Below are 23,961 nucleotides of genomic sequence, written 5' to 3' on the forward strand. Positions count from 1 at the left end.
ATATATAATAAACTGTTGCTGATGAATTGGTGCTGGACATCTAAGAAATGTATCTTGATTTGATATCAAGAATTTACCATGCCCATGAATCACAACTTGCACGCAATGTTTGTCTGGGAAAAGTTAAAACACTTTCAAACTCTTTGATCTCTATCGGAACGCCTTGGATCCAGCAGAGCATGTTATGTGCACAGAAGAAAGAGCAGAACTTCAAGGACCTGTAAGAAGGCCGCCATTAAAGTAAGTTCCCGGTAGTTTTATTTTCAGCGAGAAGAAGTCCTTATTGATGGACAATCACTGAGGATGACACAATTGCTTTATCTTTGGCAATCTGCTCATTGATAATGCTGGTCAAACAGGAGATACAGACTAGTACAGAGACAGCATGATATTTCTTTCCTCTATCAAGTAAAACAAGCCAACAACCAGTTGGAAAAACCCAGCTGTGACAGGTTTTTTCTTCATACGGTAAGTTGTTTAACTGCTTTCTCCTTTCAAGCTGAACCTGATGCCTTTAGTTTCTTATTCTAAGTTGATAAATTTTTGTAAAACAAACTTGAAATCTCTTCCCACTTCATTTGCCATAGCCAATGATTACTGAAAGATTGATCAAGTTTAATACTCAAGTAGCATGATGTTGACTTCAACCAATCGGAATAACATATTACTTAAGGCTCTTATTGACCTGCTTGGAATTCAGACCAATCAGGATTTTTGCATCTCTCGGGTAGATGTGAAAAATGAAAAAGATAATAGTGTCCTTGCAGGCGTTTCCTTCCCTCCCCCTTATGTGCCTTTTGCAATTCCCACGTGCCATGAACCTCCTTCCCCTTTTCTGTCAAACACCTGCCACGCAGGCTTATAATTGTGTGAAAAAATGTGTTAAGTGGAATATGGGTATTATGTACAATGTGAATAAATACAGTAAGCAAGTCTAGTCTACCACTTCAGTTATATGTCAGCATTGGGTAAGGAGTTGTGGATGCAAAGCCCAGACAGACCATATAACACAGACCACCATTTTGAAGTACTCACTTACTTCTGGTTTGACTGGCAAATTGGTGAGTTTGTTGAATGGCCAGTCATGTTGACTGGCCAAACAAGTGTCAGCTCAGTCATCACTTGTTTCTAACCGGTCAAAATGTTTAAGATTTTTATTTTAAGTAATAGCCATTTTCTTTTATGGCATTCACAGGGCTGAAGAACATGACCACATCATCCGTATTCTCCAAATTTATGGCCACAAGCAGCTAAAATATTTTATTACATAATGTATTTATTTCAATTTACTCTATAGTCTAGTTAATTTAATTATTTTACTCCATTAATATTGCTCTAGAAGACTAGAAAAAAAATTAAAATATACTACCACAATACGAGATTACCAACATCAATCAACATTCGCCACATTCAACAAATTAAGATCAAATGACAACAAGTTAATGATTAATCTGAAAATTATATCCATTGCACTTCCCTGTTTAGGGAAAGAGAAGTATTGTAAAGTCGTGCAAAATCAAAACATTATATCACAGATAAAAATAATACTTTGAACGGCAAAGAGATTATGTGGCTTCGTTTCGACACCACGTCGCTTTTGCTGGCTGTCAAACAAAATTGTTTGCCAATATCAATGAAGGCTCCTGCCCCGGAGCTTTCAGAGAGCCAGTTAGTCATGTAACTTTTACTCTTGCAAAATTCATTTTCTAATAATTCTGGTAATTTTACACTACACGCCTGAAAAAATCTGATGAACTTCGCCTAACTCACTCATTATTTATTCATCCGCGTTCCATATGATCGGGATAAAAGCGATTTGAAAGAGTCTATAATATGACCGTTAAGTTTCTACACGGATATTTGCAACCTACCTTTTATGCTGAACATGCTGTAGCCCTCAGTTGATTTTCGTTCGCTGCTCCCAAATACCTGCTTGGCTAATTCCATTTTCCGTCGACACTTTCAAAGAACACAAGTTTACGATACAAGGGACCAAAACAAGACCATTTTCAAAATGGCGGCGGAGTGATGGATCACTTTTGACGTCATCAGCGGTAACCAATCATGTACTCTCCTCGACTCCCTCGAAGAAAACTTTGACGTGGCCTTCCGAAATATGTCCGAATATTTCGGAAATTGTTTTGGGAAATATAGATTCCGCGGTCACAAGCTTTAGAGCATTCTGCGTTTAAATGTCAAATACTTACTTAAATGGACCAACCTGATGCTGATTTCGGCTAAAAATGAGATTTGCGACTCTAAGCGGACTGGATGTAATGAGTCTTTCTTTCTCGATCTCTGTTTTCCCTTAGCTTTTCTTTTTATGGCAAGTTTTGGAACCTACTCGTCTTTTTTTCGCATGTACGAAATGATGGAATTGTGGCTGGCAAACTAGTTTCTTGGAGACTCTCGGACAAATTTAATCTGCAACAAGGTGGTGAATGGCGAAATTGGCAGGGGACCCAGTTTTTCCCCAAGTGCTTGGCTTTTTGCGTGTACTCAGTCTTTCAGGAATGGTCAGAATGACCAAAATGAGGTACTTGTGGAGAGATCTATCCCTGTTGAATTTGCTGCCTACCAACTTAATACTCAGGGGCACCCAATGACGGTTTCCTCGCACTTTTTAGGCTATGTAGAGTACTTTTAGATCTCTAAACATGCATTCTATAAAATATTTATCTCTTCAGTCATCCTAGGGCAACGTAAGCGTTTTTGAAAATACAAGGGCTTCAGTATGATTTTCCCGAAAATTTTAGATGCAATTTAACGTTTAAGGAAAATGAGCATTTTTCTTATTCCTCTCCTCATCAAATTTTCGAAAATTTTTGGTTTCCGGAAATTTTAGGTTTCCTTTTTCCGCGAAAAATAGCCTAACATGAATTATGAAAATTAAACTTCCGAAAATATTAGTGATGGTAACAGGACTGAGTGGAGTCCAATTCGGTCTGTAATCATACGAGTGATTAACAAAATCCCGATTTGTTTAATCACGAGTATGATTACAGACCGAATTGGACGACACGAAGTTCTGTTACCATTTAATCAGAACTTTAACAAATTTTTGATTTATTAGGCTCTTTTTTTAATCAAAACGCAAGAAGTTCCGAGATTTTTTTGCTAACAGTGAAAAAAAAAACATTTAAGCGCGCGCGTGATGGCGCGGACTGTCCAATTACTTAGGCATGACGCGTACTGTCCTATGTAACTGGTCCTATTAAGGTACAAATCAGGGCAGTTGATAGCCAATCAGATTTAAGAATTTTGTTATAGTTATGATTAAACGAATAATAACGAACACTTACCGAAACCATTTTTCAAGGTCATACGAAAATCGCTCTATCGATTGCGCGAACAAGAACATGTGAAACAGGGGACGAAGAGGAACAAGGATTGGTTATTATTCCAGTTTTCTGGTCCATTCTCGGAAAGTTTCGTTATTCTGTAACGTCATGTCTCCACTGATTCCAGCATCAGTGTTGTATTGCTTGGTCTCTCATTGGAACTATGATTACAAACCAGTGGAATATTTTCGTGTAATGCCCGGCCATAGCGCCCTAGATACTATTGCTTCGCATGAGCGCCACGACATAAAGTGATTTTGATGGTGTATGCTGATTCTTTTCCTCGTAGAAGAGTTCAGAATTGTTCGGTCTGCTAAACGCGCTAAATCTCATCTGGGTAATAGCTGTAGCAATGAACTAGTGTCGCTGAGAATAAAATTTTTTAACGCTTTTTTGTGAAACAAAAATATATTTTCACACATCGATTTATTACAGGAGGGTCACAATGGGGTTAACCGTCAGCCGTCAAACGGCCTAAAATTTAACCGTCAAAAAAGGACTTTTTTTACCGTCAAACGTCTAAAATGCAGAGTAATATTAACCGCAAAAGCGTTTCAAGGTATTTCAAATCTCACTATTTTAGCTGATCTTCACGGACTCTTGGCTCCTGAAAAATGTCTCAACTGGAAAAACCTGGGCCCATGTTCGCAAAAACAATCTCTCTGAACATTACAAGACCTTACAACTTTCTTATATCTTAAAGTATTTTGAAATTGTAATATGTAAAAGGCTAAGGCAACCTTCGAACACAACAGTTAATATTAATTCATACAGTTTTGGACTAAGTTTTCACTAAATAACCGTTAACCATCAAAAGCTCTAAAATTTAGCCGTCAACCGTCAAAATTGGAAAAAAAATAACCATCAACCGTCAAAGCTACCAACCCAATGAGACCCTCACAGTACTACTGAATTACGAAATCCTGCAAAGTTTTGTAGAAATCTGTCTTAAACTCATGTAAATTCAAATTTATAAATATTGACAACTTTAGGGCTCTCATATAAATATATGAGATTTTGTAACGGATGTTTATGAACTTCGCAGTTTCACTAAATTCCGTATGATACAAGGATCTATCAGGACGTATATGTACCGTATTTATTCGAATAAGCGCCCAACCTCGAATTAACGTCCACCTCGAATAAGCGCCCATCCTAAAGGCAGAAAAAGTTAATAAGCGCCCAGCCTCGAATAAGCGCCCACCCCACCCCACTCCCTCCCACAAAAACTCCAATAAGATATAATAAGAGACCCTCCCAAAGACGGAGTTTTCTTCAGGGTAGTATTGTACAGAAACCTTGCTTTGTTACATCTTCGCTTTTTGTTATTAGCATTTACTGTTTTGTTGCAAAATATACTACTACACTTGCTGAGAATGGTGAAAATTTAATAAGCGCCCAGCCTCGAATAAGCGCCCAACTCGAATAAGCACCCACTCTTAAGGTCCAAAAATTTAATAAGCGCCCAGGGCGGTTAATCAAATAAATAAGGTATTTTGTTTCAATGAAAAGCATTAAAAATTGCAATAATACAGACAAAATTTACTTTGCGTAACATCAGTAAAAGGCCCATTGTGACTCGACATTTAGAAGCAAAGCATTGCTTATCAGAAAAGTTTTAACTATTACATCCTCATTTCATCCTTGGTGGTGATATTTGAATAAAGGGTACATAACGGTCCAAGGATATTTTTTCAACTGGACATGTTCTTCAGCAAAAAATTCATTTTTGAATTGCCCGTGAACAACCAACCCAGCATACCAATTTGAGATTATGTGACCTTCGCAGGGGAACAGACCTTGCACTTTTATCAGCCTAAAGTTTTGTAAAGCCCAAAATTAATATAACACACATAAGATGATAAAAGGTTTTTAAAAATCTGGAATTTAAATTGGGTAATTTAATTACTGATAGCTTAAATTCTAGCTGTCTCTCCGAGTTGCAAATTCTCAAGGAGAGGATTAAAATTCAGACTAATTGGCTGAATTTTGGACTGCAAAATATGCAAAACTAAAGTGAACAATGCCGTTAATTCTCATGCTGATGTTGGTTACATTTCACATTGATCCACCTAAATAAATAAAAGACCACATAATAATAATAATAATAATAATAATAAAAACAATAACAATAACAATAATAATAATAATAATAATAATAATAATAAGCAGTGTTATCACTAATGATCTGTTTGTGTCAACCACACTGTATTTTAACAATATACATGTACAACTACAGGTCCTTTACATAACTACTATACCCCACAGAACCTCTGTTAGTGTCAGCTAAAAAGGAGTATTCAGTTATTAATTCACTTTATAGAAAATATGCCATGGGAAGAAATGTTTGGGCTTTCATAAAATCTGTGTCCACCAAAGTGTCAACTTGATATTGGGTCAGCTCAATACAGGTTTCATTGTAGATTAAATATATGGCTAACACAAAATGAAAATGGCAATGGCAAAATTCAAACAAGATTCTCATCTCAGATTTTATCAAAATATATTACAATAATGTTGCTTGGTTCAATGTTTAAACACATCTCGTTATCATTGCCTCTTAGCCTGTTCCCTCTCATACTTCTCAATCTCTAACTCAAGCAGATCAAGTTCATCTTGGTCTGGAGGTAAAAAGAAAATAATATATGTCATGATAACCATAAGGACCATTCCAATGTAGATGGACTTCTTTGATGGGTTCTTCTCAATTTCTATTTGTCCAATTCCCAGGGTTTGATTAAGAGTCATGTGACGTGCTCTGGAAGTTGAGAAGCGTATTGGCTTGTTTTTTGGATCTTCACCAGATTCTGCTGTACTTTCTTTACTTGAACTACTGTACATCCTCTGGGCAGCTTGTAGTCTGCAATATATAGGAGACATCACTGTTTACAAATGTTGTTGTTGTTATTTCTGTTTGGCACATTAATATCAATAGGTCTGTATCACTATAGAGCATGCAATTAAACTTAACCCTTTAATTCCCAAGAGTGACCAAATGTTAAATTCTTCTCACAGCAACACTGCTGAATCGAACACAGAGATCATCAGGGAAAATGAAAATTGATCAGCAAGTGAAAAAAAGGACTTCCTCGTCAAACAAATTCTTATCATCAGTACCACAGGAAATTTATACAGAACAGTGCGGAGAATGGGCATGCTGATATTAGGGCTTGAAGAGTTAAACAAAGGAACAGGCTGGTGCTCATAAAGAGCCTGTTTTCTTGATGAAGATCGATAGAAAAAGCGCTTAATCGGAATCGTATCAAAGTCTCTGCCTCTTTTAAGGATACAGTTTGGAAGTAGTAGGGTATTCTGCGGCTCGAGAAATTTCATACTCGTCACCACTATAGCTTTAAAACGTATCAAGCCATGTCTCTTAACCAGAACATGATTGCATAACAGGAGACGACAACGGCTGTTTACATCATGCAGTAAAATTAAATTAATGTGGCACAAGACCTCAACCAGTGCAAAAGTTAAATGCAAAATACGCATTCGACTGCCATGAGAAAAGAAGATCATTAGTTCTCTTTAGGTTAACATTGATCATAGTTCCACTAGTATGCAATTTGTGTTATGATTTTAAATTATTTGGATAAAGTCGATGTACATAGGACTGTATAAGACTCCAAATAAAGCATTGTCTTGTCTTGGCAACGAAATGATCACAACTTCAAAATATTTACTCACCCACGAAGATATAGCTTAGTGTCTTTTAGCTGCGTCCACCTTGATGAATATGGGGCTCGAAGAGTTGTTATCAGAAAGTAATTTGTCGGCAACATCTTCCACACTTTTCGGGCGGCCATTTTATTTTGTTACAGGCAACTACTACTTTGTGTTATGTGAAATGAAATGTAACATTTGATTGCTTCCCCAGGCCTTCACGGTCAGTTACGGAGGACAGATTTTTCGGGCTCTGCCCTTCATCCACCAAAGTACACTATGAAGTAAACATAGGATAACATGTTTGGTAGGGTGATCCGCCTAATTCTCCAGACCAGGAGCCCATAACGCGATCCAAACCTGGCCCTCAGATCAAATTAGTCAAAATAGATCTGTTTCGCCTATCGTTAAAACGGAACAGCAAAACCACGAATATAAACCAATGAGGCGAGTTTTACACTGCTAAGTGAAAGCTCCTGATCATAATTCAACTGAGATATCGGGCACAAATAATGTTTAAGACATGTTATGGGAGTGTGTAGTTTCGAGTGACATTTAAGAAGAAACGTCAAACGTTTGTTTATCTTAACTCTAAATTTCCCTTGGTTATTCCCGGTCCCAGTTGTACCTCAAGGGCTTCAGCCATTATTCGGTCAGAGGACAGAGTTCATTTCCTGGGGATAATACAAAAGTTAAAGTAATTACTGTATGTCTGAAACAGTGTAGGTTAAACAGTTGGCGAGTGTCCAAATGTCTTCCGTTTTTATATCAAGTTAACTCGTCCCCTTATCATGTAAAAATGCGCTACACTCAGCGGAAAAGGTTACTTATACTCGGAAATGGCGCCGACAAGTCCAGTCTCCGCATTTACTAGTTTTCAAACACTAAGAACTTTCAAGTCAACAGTGTTTACGTCACCTACATCCACAATTTGCGTCGTAGTCAATAAGTATTAAGTAATATTGTCATTTTTTACCTTTATTTAATAAAAAGCATTTAATCAACAGGATACTGTCAGAGTATCAATCTTTCAATTCATCTCTTTGTTTTCGCATTTTTGCGTTGGCCACAGTCAAGATGACATCAGAGCATGACCAAGCATGGCCTCGAACCTCTTTCCACATCATTCATCAAACTATAAAATTTCCTGTAAGTCCTAATTTGTTTGCACGCAATTACGATTAAATATGACAGTGCAAAAGTTACAGTAAGAAATTTAGCAGTCTGTTCCTTTTCCATATGATTCAAAATGAGTTAATACTCTGTTTTATCGAAAAAAATCTTTCTTTTCTACTATTTGGAACTATTTCCGTGCTTCCGTGGAAAATCAAGTTTGGAAAATTTTCAGGAATTCGTTTTAACACTTTTGTGCGCTACCACTGTAGATCCTGAGTTGGAGGGGTTTAAAATCAGTATAACGGCGAAGCAGCTTTGGCAACACTCCCAACATGATAATCTTACGCTAAAGAGGCTGACAATCTGACGCCGTTAACCATTGGCCTAAGTCAATAGAGAAATAATGAATAAAATGAAAAGATACCTAGAAAACTAAAAAGAAAAATCAGTAGCTTAACTAGAACTTGACTTGTAATCTTAAATCAAGATCGAAGTCATGAAATTATCGCTGTACCGTAAATGATCTAATTGACGCCCCCCTTAAATAAATGCCTCTTGTCTGATAAACGCCCCCTCTAAGATCTCATTAGTTTGCGTTGGACGCCTCTCTCTAATAAACGACCATGTCTAACTGTGTAGACGCCCCACAAAGAAATTACTCCAAAATACTAGTAAATAGCAAAAAAGGAGCAAAACCATTAAATTTATTCAGTTTCTTCCTTGACTACCAATGGTTTGCGCTTTGCATCTTGTTCAATGTCAAGTTCAAAGTAATGATAAACGAACGATGACAACACAGTGTGACCCTGAAAGAGATCGTGGATTTTGTCATCGAAGAGGAAAAATAGATAGAAGAATAGATATGCGGTGCCAACTTTCCTCACTTGCAGCCCCTGAATGGCTGAATTGCGGAGAAACCAGAGAAGTGAGATCAGACGTCAGCATGTAAAGGCGCACTTTTGCAGCTGACAGTCAGTCCACGTTTTGATCACACCAGACCAATGACGGCACAAGTCAGATAGACCATGACATCGGGGCCTACCCCATACTCTTTTCGAACAATGTCACGGTTTCTTTTACGTCTCCTTCCAACTGAGTACAAGGATGAAGGAGACAAGGCCAACGGCTTAACGTCACCGCCCAATGACGCGATCATCTGAACTGAGAAAGGGGTTTCACAGCTAGCATGATCTCACCAGTATTTTAAGGAACTTGGTTGATGGTCCGGCCGGGGTTTAAACTCACGACCTCCCACTCAGCAGACCGGCGCTCTTCCAACTGAGCTAACAGGGCGGCGGAGACTGGAAGGAGCCGTGACACTGTGGATCTTGGCCTCCACGCATCAATTGATGGCTGCATATTCAGCTTGTATTAACTCTCTACATATTTTCGCCCAAAGCACGTTAGTTTTGTTGAGCTTGTTGCAGTTATGAGAAAGAACGCCTCTTATTCATTAAATGCCCCCTCTTGGAACCCTGAAGTAAATAAATTCCCCGGCCCCCAGGTACCAGGGACCTTAAGATCCGACGACTGCGAAGGCAACAGGAACGTCAAAAAAGCTTAAGATTAGTAAAACAACAACTTTGCACGCACATCACGCATGTTTGTACATTTCTTTGCCGTCACTGCACGACTACGACGCGAAAATGCCTTATTTCACGTTTTATGGAGGACGTAAACAAGCTACTATGAAGTTTTCTTTCTCATTCTGAACTTGGATATGTTTTTTAGGAATTCAACTCCAGGAGAGTTCGCCTACATTTCATAAAGTAATTGAATTGGAACTGTCGCGATGAAGACTGGATGAACGCGAATTCATTTTTTAAGCGATGTTTTCACTGCCGTCGCCATCCTCGGATCTTAAGGTCCCTAACTATCTCATATGCGGTATACAAGACAACTCAGTTGCAATAGCAGCGCTGAGAGAACGGTTTAATCGTGGTTCGACATGGTACCATTGGAGCTTACAGGCTAAAAACTCCATGACAAAAACTTTAAAGTTTGTTGTTTTTTTTCGCCCAGTCGTCCCCCATCTCGCTACCTCGTGCACAGTCGATACGCGTGCTCACTAACGAGAAAAATAGTTCGGACAGTTGATGCCTTGTGATTCCACCTCGAACTCGAGGCCGGTCACAGGTTGGAATGGTTAGATAGAACCTTTATAAATTATGCCATTATTATGTTCTACTATCCTTGAATCGTCGTATACTACTTCTAGGTAAAACTGGCTTCTTAACATAAAAGCTTTACAATATTATTTTCCATTCCAATTCAAATATTAGACAATTTGAAAACCATGCAAGCAGTACTGATTTGATTTGGTAGTAAAGTTATGGTAAAATCATCGACAACTTTTAAAAAATTGCTGTATTTTGCGCAAGTTTTCGATCAATGATATCATGCGGTTGTAATCAGTTATGATATTATACATAAATTTCAGTGACCAGTCTTATAGTTCTTCATACACTTTCTAGCATTTCTCTCCACATTCCCTCCTCTTAAGCTGAATTAAAGGGCCGCCCATTTCAATGTCACCACATCCGAATGGGGGGATTTAGTCCTATACACATTTTTGGCGATATTTTACGTTTTAAGTTATGATTATAATTCAAACTATTTGAAAACGTCAAGTCAAATCTCGAATATTAACGATCATAAACTGTCGGCTAGACATCCCGTCTCCGACATTCCGTTTTTAGCTGTGGATAGCAAGCTTACCTTTTCATTTAGTGGAATATGTGTTTTACTTAATCTCCTGAGATATTCGGATTTAACTGTTATTAAAAAAAACGTTAAGTTACTCGTGGCAAATGTCAGTTAACTTATGTAACTTGAATACACAGCCTCTTGTTCTAGGCAAGATTAAAATATTTTCTCGAAAAAAAGTTCACCGACTTTGGTAAAAGGCAGGTCAAAACTATGGGGAATTTACCTGGTGCAATTGTTCAAAATCGGTTCTCAGGTCATTTTACAATGAGTTAGAATGCGGAACAGAACCGGAATTTGGAACAGATCGATAATTGGGAATTCACTTTGATTCTTGGCTTCACTGAGGGGGGGTAATGATCCAGTACTTGTTCGTCGGTGTTGAAACTGAAGAAGCCGATGACTAAACAACCGAGAATTTTATGCTGGTAAAGTCCTCTTTTTTGCAAAATGCATATAATTATAGTCTCAATGTTTCGTTGAAAAATCAGTCTTCGGTAGAAAACTTTGATGCCAATAGCATCCATCCCTTTTAAAATGCTTGCCGCCTTTTTAGCAAGATAATGTCTCTTTAGACCTCTTTAGCAATGCTACGCATACGCTTAAAAACAATAAGTTTTGAGAGGGTTGTGGATCTTCCCCAAATTTCTGTTTTATCTGCGGGTAGTTCACGTTCCTAATTGAAAACTGTTTTTATCGCAAGAATTCTGAGATTTACCTTGCTTTATTTTAAAGACTGAATTCTTGTTCTTCTTCTTCTTCAAGTGGTGAGTGTTTTCACCTTCAGTGGCAAACTCACACAGCATGTCTCAACGCGAAGTTGGGTGGCTGAGAACAACGAAATCTACCCTAATGGAACTATACTACCCGTGGAGCGTGATAGATTTGTTTTCGTTGATTCTTCAAGACTCTCATCGTCTGCAACAAACAGCTGATATTGATGAGCCTTGTATTCAAGTAAAAAATTTCTTTGTCTGGCTGGCCCCAAATTGAGCAAAAATACAAAGAAACATCGTCTGACAGCGATAATTTGTACGCCACCTCAACAATGACATTAGAGGACAAGTTCACTTCTTTGTTTTCGGAAAGAGGAGAAAGTCAAGAGGCATTTGTCGCAGCCTTATACTTATAGTTAAGACGGTCACTTTTCCCTGTCACTAAGCGGTGATTTTATTTTTGCTTCAACCAAGCTCAAACTAAATAAAATTTTTACCAGAAAAATGGCTTCGGAGATGTCATTGCATACCCTTTAGGGGGAATTTTGGGTTTTACATCGTCGCGGAATGTTAATTTGTTTGTCTAACATCTCAAGGTCCTTCTCAGCTCTGTCCTTCCTTATCGCCTATCTATTACTTATCTCTCTTGTGGAAGTCATACCATGTCAACAAGTTATGAAATTCCCTACGGCAACTTTTTTAAAGTTCTTTACTCCTTTTAATGTAAATTATGCGTTCCATTATGGAAAACTGAAGTGCATTAACAATCGCCCCGATTAAAAGATATTTTTTGCCCAGCAACGAGGAAGCCTGAGCAAACGAGACTTTCCAAAATTGAAAGAATCTGCACAATGAACATCTTCTTACTGAGCCGATGGTTGCGAGAAATTTTTGTAAATGCGCCCATTTTTTTTTTAGAATTTCTGAAATATTCAACATGATTTTGCAGCCGAGCAAATGTCTTTTGTTTAGAGCTGTTGAACATTTCAACGGAAGGTTGTTTTGAGACTACATAGTTGAATACGAAAAGTATTTTCATGTCACTTTATTCTACGGCTATTAAAAATAAACGAAAAAAAAAACGTTGGCGTCTCTATGTCTCGTAAACTGGCAGAAATAACAATACGGTTTGCATTTCACTCAGTTCCCTGATCCGCTGTCAACTATTTTCCTTTTTAATACCCAAGTGAAAACAAAGCCAATGGGCTTCTCTAAACTGCGGTTATACAAATAGTCTGAGCTTGGGGTTAATTTTCAAGGAAGTGAACTATAAAATACCCCTCAAGCAATCTCTCAAGACGTATGCGTTTAATTTTTTTCAGTCTACAAGATCTGGTCGAGTAAACAAATAAGTAATCATCTCTGGTGTTATCAAAGCTTTGGTCTCTGTTTTCTATGTAAATATTTATAAAAGCGATACATTCGTCTCGTGAGTTTGTGAATAGTGGTAGTATGAAAAAAGATTTCGCTTTCTGCCAATCCATTTCCGCTGTGATCACATACGTGTGGCCTGATCGCGGTTTATAGTTTGTTTGTAAATAAATAACTTGACACGAAAGCTGTACTTAGCTTATAAACAAACAATGCCGGTGGTCCATAAATAAAAACCCAAGCTTCGTAGAGTTATCTTCCAGTGTGCGATCAGTCGTTCCACGGTAACGTTGCTTCTCCCACGCAAGATACTTGTTGTCACTCCAGAAACACGGACAAGTCCCGGTCACAAAGGAAGATGTTCCCACCACATCGTAGCTGCTACGTGTCGCCCTACCTTTGCCAACCAGCTTTTCACGCCGCTCTTCCAAGTTACCCTTCAGGATTCTACCCACAGTGGGGAAGAAATGGCTTCCCTTTAAATTACCATGGCGCAGGAATCTTCTTCCGCGATCAGGAGCCACTCCCCAAGCCACCGTACTCGTACGTTGCGCTTATCTCCATGGCCATTAAACAGGCCCCAAATGGGAAAATTACCTTGAGCGGGATTTATCAGTTTATCACAGAAAATTTCCCGTACTACCGCCTGAACAAACGCGGCTGGCAAAACAGTATTCGCCATAACTTGTCGTTAAATAAGTGCTTCGTGAAGATACCTCGTGAACGCTCCGATCCAGGGAAAGGATGTTATTGGAGTCTTGACCCATCTTACGAGGAAATGTTCGAGGAAGGGAACTTTCGAAGACGGCGAAGACGACAAAGAAATAATCGTGGAAAGGGTGATGACGAAGACGACGAAGATGAACTCGACGCTATAGGCACCACAGAAATGAGTGCAGAGTCGAAGATACTAAGCGAGCAAGCGCAAGAACCTGACATTAAAAGAGCACTTGTTCTGGGAGATGAACACAAAGCCCCTGATTTAAACAGTACTGGAGGCTTTCCTGCCAAAGAAGCAAACGAAACTAAAAATCAGAAGCTTGATTCACTGACAGATAAGACCACAAAGGCAGAGATGGACAGTGACTCGCATCACGAGGCAAACTGGGATACAGTGTCGCATCCTTTTAGTATCGACAACATCTTAGGCTACAAGAAGAGGAGAAAAGGACTGTCGATACAAATCGATGAGCCATCTTTAAAAGTTCAGAAAGGAGCTTTAGTAAAAGTTCAGACTGCAAGCGCAGGCAGTACACAGATGAGGCCAGATGCTGGAAAAATGACGGGTCTTTGCGAAATGCAATGTCCTGTCACAAGATTGAGCGTTCAGTCCAGTGAATCTTTTAGCATTCCAAAGCAGGCATTTTGCAACGCTTGTTCGGCTTTCAGCCGAGATTGTTCAGGAAAAAACTGTTCTAATTCTGCTCTAACGACCTATGGTTCGTATTGGACAGCTTCTAACCACGGAGGACTATATTCACAATGTAACTGTTTTAGCTGCCAGCCCGCTTTCAACCATAAAATTTGAAACAAAACGGACATGGCAAGCTTATAATTAGTGAATGAGATTACGTACGTTGTTCACCACTGAACAAAACCACATAACTAGATCATAGATCTTTAGTTACAGACCAGGTGAATGTTTTAATGTCATCTAAACGAACTGTTACAATTATGTTATTTTATTTCTAATTGGCAAAGTCCGCTGTTTAAAATACGAAAGATATCGATATGTGTTTGTAAAGAGTAGATTAGGCGTATCGTGCTGGAGAAAGTTTGGGTTTATTGGGAAATATTCCAAAAGCCTTGAAAGGTCGAGAGCTTGAGTTGGCATGTATTTAAGATCAATTATATAAAATACTCATAACTTCAAAGTGTTATAAGCAGAAGAATAAAGTGATAAGATCTAAAAAAATGAAGGATTTGACTGTTTCTTTCTTTCGTACTAATTGGTCTTGAAAAGTACTTGAAAGTGAATTTGGTTTACAAAAATGCACAAGAGGAAACTTATTTCATTCACTGCTGACAAAAGTATAGTTCTGGCTAAGAAATTCTGAACCGTTTCTTCAAAGAAATGGAAAATAGCTTGAAAATAGACTAAATTATAGCTCACAAAATTGAAAAAATCAGGGAGAAAAGTTTCTTTTATTTTGTTGAAAGGTATGTGAGGTGTGTCTCCTAGGTCTTCTGACCTCTTGGGTGCCGTCAGTCACTCTGTTGGTTTACTCGCACGATAATATCCCCCAATCGCATCAGCTGTGCATGTCTGTATAGGGCGATTTAGAGCTACAAAATAAACATTTTCTTTGCTATTTGTGACCGTTTCGCGTGGGCTGTAAATATTGATAAGAGAGACGAATAAACAAATATCTCTGCTTTTTTGAAGGAAAGTAAGGAGGTGACGCGGGATCTTATTTTAAGGAAGCAAAAAAGTGTAGAAAAATGAATTAAACAAATGTTTGGTTTACAAAAATAACGGACAAACCCATGGAAAGAAATGTAATCACCGTTGGATACAATTGTGGCTTGCGATTTCCTTGGCCATTTCCGGGGTGCAAAATTGTTATTTCAGGAACTAAATTAACAAGCAAAATTGAATTTTTACTGTTATTCTCTGGCTTTTTTTCTAGTGCGGACACATTTCTTGTAATTTTACTAAAAGCTTTTCTCGGCTTTGATAAATTCGAACCTGCGTTTGCTCTCCATGTGTCCTACTATCAAACTGTTTCGTAAACATTTTATTTCAACAATTGCCTGACCGAAAAACTCAGCATTTAGCAAAGAGGTTTAGCACTTTTAAACTGCTTAGATGTTATTATTTTAGCTGTTGGGCGCGCGCTTTTTCTGCCTTCGAAATGCTCACTGTCAAATCAGTTGGGTCTATAGCCAGCCGCGGAGGTTTTAATAAAAGAGCCTCTGCGGGATTAAAACCCTGAATGAAAAGGTTTAAATTAGATTGTCGGTTTATACTTTCGAGCCTTTGTCAAACAAGCGACACCTGTTTTCGAGGAATGCGGCTCAAGTGTAAACCAAGAGCAAGAATTGGTTTCAGACAACAGAAATCGTTTAAAGATCTCAAAATTTCATTTTGACTTCGATAATTCTCTCAAACAATTAAACAGCTAATGGAAGAAAAAAACTAAATTTCCAACTGAAATCCGCTTACTAGAGCAAAGTCCCTGTGAAAACAAGAAACTCGTTGGACATGATCTGGGGGTTTGTAAAAACATGGCCACTGGGTCAGTTTGAATCAGGAATTAATCAGCGAGAATTTCCTAGAAAGCCAAATTATTTCACTGCCATTTTTCTCCATGTAATTCCTGTCGTTATGATTAACATGGAAATGTGATTTATTCACTGCGCCATGACCTGAAGATCAGATATATTCCTATTTCTTTACATAGTATATTGTTCAATGTAAGCTGCTTAGAGCCTTGCAAGATGTCGTCTCGTGATTTGAGACCACGCCATTTTTCACATTTTATTTTGACAAATTATTTTCCATGGTTTTTCGTCTGAAAGAGCTCGTGAGGTAAAAATTTCAAACAGCTTTATAGTATAGTTTTAAAAGGGGTTGGAAAAACAAAAGCAAAGTGAAAGAAATTTTGTACGACTTTCCTTTTATGATGTCGGTTAAACCCTATCATATTTGATGGAAAGGAACTAACGGTTACAGGCATAGTTACCAAACCTTTAGTACCAGTCTTCTTAACGATATAAGACAATTATTCACTGAGATGGCGTTTAAACACAATGGTTTAGTGAGATTATGTGACTGAATATGGAGAAAATTGTCACGAATGATAAATTTAACGTATCAGTAATTGTGACGGAATCTAAATGAAGAAGACTTGAAATCAGATAAAACAAGGAAATGGGAATTTATTTTATTTGATATCTTTTATTCGATTCAAAGTACAGCTACTTACTTGAGCACGCTGCTCTATTAGCTACTACATGTATTATCAATAGACGCCTAGTTTGTTCAGTTTATACTTCCAAATTGCATGCCTTTCTACCGAGGTTCAGTTACTACCAGCAACAAACAAGTTACGGCTACAGAACACAACTGAAGATTGAGTTCGACGTTGGATTCCTCGTCCATAGGGGTATGTTGCTCACATAGTAACGTGGTTAAATAAAATTTTTAAGCTCATCGACGCGAAATATTACAACTAAAAAATGTCTTCGTAAATGACTGAAAAACCAGACAAATTAAAAACAAGATTAAAGGATTAGATTTTCTAACTCTTCCTTTCAAAACGCGTTACCAATTACATTATCTAACAAGCCTTTGCAGAAAAGCTGTAATAAAAATATTCACAAGCATTCGAACCCTTGGGTTTGATTAAACCCTGGTCTTTGTTGTTTACTTTACAAAACGGCTTTACTGCCTCTTGCCACAAATTAAATAATGGTCTCGCAGCAAAAGTAAGGTAGTAAAGAAAATGAATATTTTTTGAGCCATGAAATTAAACCATCCATACGTATTTTAAATCGGTGTTTCGCGGAATTCTTGACGATGTGACATGAATATTCTTAAATCGTCAAAATCTTCAGGTTTGATCATAGTTCAAGGATGAGGTAGAAAAAGCTTTAGATATGTACTATGTACAGACTTTAAGAATATTTATACTGACACAGGAAGATATTTTGGGAACTTCATCTCACCTACGAAGTGTTGTAGCAAATACTGAACCACTGGCTCGAGTGAAACCATGGTTGTTGAAACAAAAAGCAACTCGATAAGTTTGTTCAATAAATGAGTGATTTTATCATGGTTATACAGCACTGTTATTTCTGTAAACATTCAGTTAAAATGTCATACGAGCTGTTTTTAAAGCTTTTTTTAACTATGGCCTTTCATATTTTTTGGCAGTCTGTGCGTTCCTTAGTGAACGTTCAGGGTGGCGTTTCATGTTTTTCAGCTTGTTCCTTCAGTGATAACCCATTTTCCTGTTTGGTTTTCGTTCATGTTTTTGAGGTTTTTAGGCCACCCCGAACCATCTGGGTGTATCAGGAAGCAAGCCGGGACGTTCCCCCAGATAAAAAAGGCTGTTTTTGACACAGTAGTAAACTTTCCGCTGTCAAAACTGATTGAACCAAGTTGGATCTGAAGGGTGGACGTGACATTCCTACATTAGTGATGCGATACTCGATTCTCGTAATAGTTTTCAAAACAGGGCGAGGCAGTTCTTTCTATTCACTTTCCTTGAGGTAATTGCTTCGCAGGAAAAAAACAACATTAGCAACTGATTCACGAAGGTAAATTATTTGTTCCGTGACATGTTTTTCTAACCTGGAGAGTGCATGAATTTTGCGATGATTTTGCTGATTAGAATTGATTGCCCTCATCTTCCTTTTAAAGACGGAAGATGGGGAGAACTGTTGTAAAAATACTGGGCTTTGTCCTCAGTTTTTCCTAACCTGAAAAAATAATTCTGCCATAAATATTTTATTATCATCCAAATTGACGTTTGTTTCATTTGTTTACAGCTCAGAGACTAAGACAACAGGTTGAGCTATGCTAGAGTGATCTTGCAGTGACGGTCCAAGATGGGCCAACACTTACAGTCAGTCATACAACTCAGTTTCCATAAAACACCGAAAGACAAAGTTGTTGTAAAAATTCGCAATATGTCGGATTATTATCTGCATCTTAGTAAGAGCCTGTCATTTATTGCATATAAGAGTAAAAGAAACCCTAAAGATGAAAGATAAAATCAGACAGCATTTGACATTTTGGATCAGAAGCTGAGATTGAGTGCAGTAAACGAATGCCTCAAGACTACAAGTTCATTTTCAAAAGCCAGTCAACAAGGATTAGGTCGGCCCCAGGAGCATGGGCTCCTGATCACGAACCCGCCTGTTTCAGCCATGAGCTTCGAATACCTTTTGGGTCTCGCAATTATTATTTTCTTGAGAAATTAAAAGACCCACGCCTTCTAGCGCTTCTCAAAATTGCAGGAATAACGCCCAAGACCTTGGCTGTCTTAAAGCTGTCTACTCTTGGGCCCGAGCGTGCTATCGGGAATCTTGCGATTTGAGGAGAATCTCGACCCCTAGTACGAAATCCCGCTAACACAACCTAAGAACAGTTTTGCCACCTCTCAAAAGCTTTATAAGGAGGAATTAACCCTTTACGATTTGAAATTTCAAATATCGAACCGTTTACTTTCTAGAAACAATCTGTAAGAGTTCCCACTGCAAGAAGAAGAGGAAGAAGAAGAAGAAGAAGAAGATATTTTTACTTAGCTAGGGTAACTCCTACAGTTACAAAAACTGATATCCTTAGAGGCCCTAGATAAAAAAGAAATATAAAAATATGTGGGTATTCCAACAGTAACACCGGGCCAGGTGACGAACGTGAGAGAATCTGTAAACTGGAGGTGAATCAAAACTTTCTTTCAAGAAAAGAAAAAGTTTTAGTTCTAAAAGCTGACAAGTAAATTGAAACAATTAGCACCTTTTGGCACGAACAGCTAATGCCCTGCAGTTATGGGAAAGACGGCACAGCTCAAGCGATATTTTCCTCCTGGAATAAGAGGAATAGATTCGCCGGGATATCTTTCGACGATTTCTGCGCCATCACAAAAACAAAGGCAGCCAAGCTTTTACAAATTACAATGACCCTTTCCTGCTTGGCTCCATTCTGTCGCGAACCTTGAAATGGACACGCAGCGGAGATGCTTCCCCGATCTTGACACGATCCCTTAACTAATTGTTTTATCCCACTTTTGTCTTCCTGACATTCTTGCATTGCGTGAAACATCTATTCAGTAATAAAATTATGGACGATTGCCAGTCTGGGTTACTGTTACGAAGAAAATTGGAGAAATTAAAAAAGCGAATGTTTTGATCTTAGAAAACAATAGCTTCCCATTCAGGGCTTCCTCAAAATGGCGCATGCCTTTCTCTCCTTTTGTACAAATCCAGTTGTTTATTGGCCCTCGTTTTCTTTGTCAAGCACAGCGTGTTTTTTATAACACCGTTTCGGCTCGATTCTTTGCTAAAAGCTCGATACTTTAATATAGGTAATTCTTTGTATTCACGCTGCAGGTAGCAAAATCGACATAGTGAAACGGGTCTATGTAAAATTAATAATGCTTCTAAACGTTTTTTTTTTTGTCATTTAACCACAATGGATTAAGTTAAGAGGAAGGATGTTTAGCTCACAATCTGACAAACATATTACATAACTATACTTTTCTGGCATTTGATTATCGATCACTAGGTTTCAGAAATCATGTTTATAAAGTCAGAAGTCCTTTCCTTATAGATGTTCGCGATATCTCACAAAATACGTCAATAATCTCATCTTATTTCGTTCCAGTTCAATCTGTAACATTTACCTTTTGATCACATCCTTTTGAATATTACGTAGATGTTATTAACCCAAGTTGTTGCTAAATGAAACCTAGAAATTTATCATTTCGTTCTCGTTTGACAATGTCATGTATGGTATTTCTAGCCAACAAAAATAGTTAGCATTTGTTGCCAAGATTCTCGGGTGATGTGGTTATTAAAGTCTGATAAAGAACAACAAAAACATAACAGCAAAATAAAAAGAAATTCGCGAGTCACTAAAATGTGATAGAAAATTAAGATAACAAAGTTTTGAATTTAAGCCAAGAAAAAATATGATTCGCAAAAATGCATATTCATGTGTAAAAATAAATTCGTCTTAAATGGCTATCAACGTAGATTGAAACCGCAACCTAAACAAACGCAACTACATCTAAATCCCCTTAATTCACCCTTCATGGAATATGATAGGATTAAAAGTGCAAGACTATCTCTTATTGAAAGATTAAGAATCTTTCCTTGTTCATTAGGTCTTAGAATCGAGAATTAGTGAGAAGACGAAGTCATCTATCTTTCTGGACACTGTTAGGCGTGGCAGGCTAATCCCGACACTTGTATAATCAACACTTGCTGCGTATCCTGCAAAGTTTATTGACTAGAATAGCTCGACAACGGGCTCTGAAGCTTATGAACGTCTTTTTCAATATTTCAAAACCATTCAGTTCCAACCGCGCTTCCTGATTCCTTAAACACAGCAAGAATTAATCCGGATCTTTCTTTTTCACTGGCACGTGTTGAGTGTTTACACCGAAAACCTACGTTTCCTGCTACAACTTGTTTAATTTTACACCATAAACTAAACAGGATATATACCATCCCGCAAAAATGTTACCCTTATATCCCTTGAAATCCTTTTTCAGTTGACCTAATAACGTGCGGACATGCTCTGATTACTTTTATTGTGTCTCTCTAACTTAGCACCTCCACTTCCAAGATCTGATGAGGTTATGCGCAATTCTCCTTTCTTGAAGTCATAAAAGGGTTATATCAATGTGGCATCATCTGGCTGATAAATTTGCTTATTCTCATCATCTCTCTGTTAGACTATGTATTGGATAGTATAGGGAGAAGTTTAGACTACGAGCAGTCTCTCACATTTCTGGTAAACTACTCACCTACCCCTCCCCTAAATCAGCATTTTGCCCTTAGTGAAAAGCAAGAGCGAAAAGTAAGTGTTGGTGTTGGCTTAGGGGAGGGGTAGGTGGGCAGTTCCCCAGAAACGTATACTGATCCCTTTTTTCTTAGTTCGTCGAGCGAAATTTACAAGACACAATCAAATGACCACGCTTTGCCGTTCGACGCTCGCACGCGCGCGCGTGCACTGAAGGAAAAAAGAGACTGCTCGCAGTCTAGGATAAGTTACTTGTCAATCACCAATCATGGAGTTAAAGGGTTAACTGGAGTACTTAAACACGTAACAGCCAATGAACTATTTTTGTCATCTTTTTCCAGTCGCATGTTCATGCTTCCCTCTCCCTGACCCCTTCTGGTTGGTTCCGGGGCTCCGGCTGTCTACGTTTTTGCCTAAACTAACGAAACAACTTTCAGTTTTACTGTGGTGAAAATTTGTCACTTATTTTTTTTTCTGTAGAAAGGTCAAGAATAGGTAAAATGACACACATTTTTAGTATTTAATCTGTTATTCTTGCAATTAATTTCAATTAATGTGATTGCAAAGTCGACAATGAAAATCACGGAAAAGGCCATCTAAAATTCTATGAAATCTATTTGTGGTAACACTCAAATACACCACGCATTGCAATTCCGTCTTGTATATTTTGTGAGGTAACCAAAATGACCAATAAAAATGTGTTTCCTCCGCTCTCAGTTTCTCAAAACTAACGAAAAACACTTACTTGGCGTTTTAAGGCGAAAACAAGACAAAAACTTGATTTATCAGAGTAAAACGAATTAATTTTGCTTAGTTAGGGGACAAAACCCGACGTACTTGGAGAAAATTTATTTTACCATTCACTCACAATGGTTTCAAATCAAGTTAAAACTTTAACCCCTCGCTAGTAAGGCAGTCCAGCATTCGTCTATTATCACGAATGTTTGCTCTCAAGCAAGAAACATTTATCGCGTCTACCTGTCTGCGCGTAATCCACGACAACAGTCATAATTAATTAAGACGAGAGAAACTACCTTTCCACTGGAAATGATAACAGTGTTTTCCCGAGAATCTATTGTTGGCAACGGTTTGTGATCGTGGAATCGAAAATCCTTGAACAAATACAGAAACGTAAGGGCAGCCGGATTAGACGAGCACAAGTCGCGACTAGCCATTTAGTCATTATGGAAGATATAAATTGAGGGACGCCGTATTATAACAAAAGAAGACAACTAATCCTGACAACGACTGTGGATACTCAGAGTTCTTTCTGTTGATTGTGAAACTATTTTCATCTAGTGATTGCACGCATGAACACTATTTTGGATTTAATATTTTTGCTCGTCTTGTGCTTTTAAAATAAACACTTCTCTCCTTGAGCTAATAATAAAACATTAGAGTCTTATCAGGCGTAAACTAAACTGGGAGGGGAACTCCTTTTAATTTTAAGTGTACAACTGACTTCCAAAGGGATAACCATTAAAAAAAGCAACTTAATTAATACTATTTACAGTATTCCTTTTTCAGTATGTTAAAAATGTCTTCAGTATCCTAGATAATGAAAATTGGACTTGTTTTAATTTGGTAGTTAACGAAATGAATAGAAACAATTTCAACGCAAACATATGAATTCAGTCAATTAGTGTTAATTGGATTAATTCAACCAAATCACAAATCTACTTACTTTCATTTCAAAAGAACTGTCCTCATACTTTCAAACTATTTTTCGTCTAACTACAGTACGAGAAAAATCTTTGATGTTTTCGAATCATTGAAGCAGTGCTTTTTCTTTATTTGTTGCAAAAATGAATTTTAAAACCTTTTTGGATCGAAAAAATACCATGAAAGTGCGACAACTGAAAGCATTTTTCCAACATGAAGGTTTCTCCCAAGATGCAAGGTGATGACCCAGCCTTCGCTCGACCACTCTGATTAAAAGTTTAAGAGCCTTTTTAAAATATTCTTCTCAAACCTGATTTGTTTAACGTTAAAACTATTTTTTGTCGACAATCTCAGGCGGTGCACTCCGAGACCAACAAAGTTGCCTCATTATATTATAAGGTCGTACAGTATTTTGGTTGAGTATGACAAGCCAGTCAGATAGGCAAGCAATGTGTACACACTTTGAATAAGGAGAAAAACAATTCTGTGCAATTCATTTAAAGTTTGTTAATACATCCTCCCCTACCACTAGGAAACGATTACAAAAGCATAAGTCTTTCTTCCAACTCGATCGAAAGCTAGCAACATTGATTTTTAACCACTTAAAATGGCTCAGTTATTCTTGATAACTACACTATTTAGCTTGCACGAACTAGCATTACTAAAAGTATGAACAAATACAACATAAAACGACAAGTTGCAATCATTCTGCAGCACTGAAAGAATTGTCCATCGGGCCCCTAAATTATTTTCGCAAAAATTTCATTCTACATGGAACGTGACAAAAAATGTAGACTATCTATATCATTCTGTCGCAAAACTTATACTTACAAGGTTTTGTAATCTTGGGCGGATATTATTGCCGGTGATAATAATGTGACGGAGAATAATAACAGTATTAAATTGT

At 37.8% G+C, this 23,961-nt stretch overlaps 2 protein-coding genes across 2 annotated transcripts in view; one reads left to right on the forward strand and one right to left on the reverse strand.

Annotated features, from left to right (window-relative positions):
* The window catches only part of LOC140940091 (small G protein signaling modulator 3-like), a 31,597-nt gene extending 29,570 nt beyond the window's left edge, over window positions 1–2,027 (reverse strand). The window contains exon 1 of the mRNA XM_073388979.1: window positions 1,872–2,027. Coding sequence (XP_073245080.1) covers window positions 1,872–1,947 — 76 coding nt within the window. The 5' untranslated portion in view covers window positions 1,948–2,027. The remainder of the gene's footprint in view (window positions 1–1,871) is intronic.
* Window positions 2,028–13,032: 11,005 nt separating this feature from the next.
* LOC140941597 (uncharacterized) lies at window positions 13,033–14,835 on the forward strand. The gene has a single exon (XM_073390616.1). It carries the CDS (start codon window positions 13,275–13,277, stop codon window positions 14,442–14,444), a length of 1,170 nt encoding a protein of 389 aa, XP_073246717.1. The 5' UTR covers window positions 13,033–13,274; the 3' UTR covers window positions 14,445–14,835.
* The last annotated feature ends 9,126 nt before the right edge of the window (window positions 14,836–23,961 follow it).

Source organism: Porites lutea, chromosome 6, assembly GCF_958299795.1.
Source record: "Porites lutea chromosome 6, jaPorLute2.1, whole genome shotgun sequence".
NCBI classification, from domain to species: domain Eukaryota; kingdom Metazoa; phylum Cnidaria; class Anthozoa; order Scleractinia; family Poritidae; genus Porites; species Porites lutea.

Bases quoted from the DNA above. Each gene is read 5' to 3' on its own strand.
- LOC140941597 (XM_073390616.1), top strand. From the start codon at position 13,275: ATGTTCCCACCACATCGTAGCTGCTACGTGTCGCCCTACCTTTGCCAA.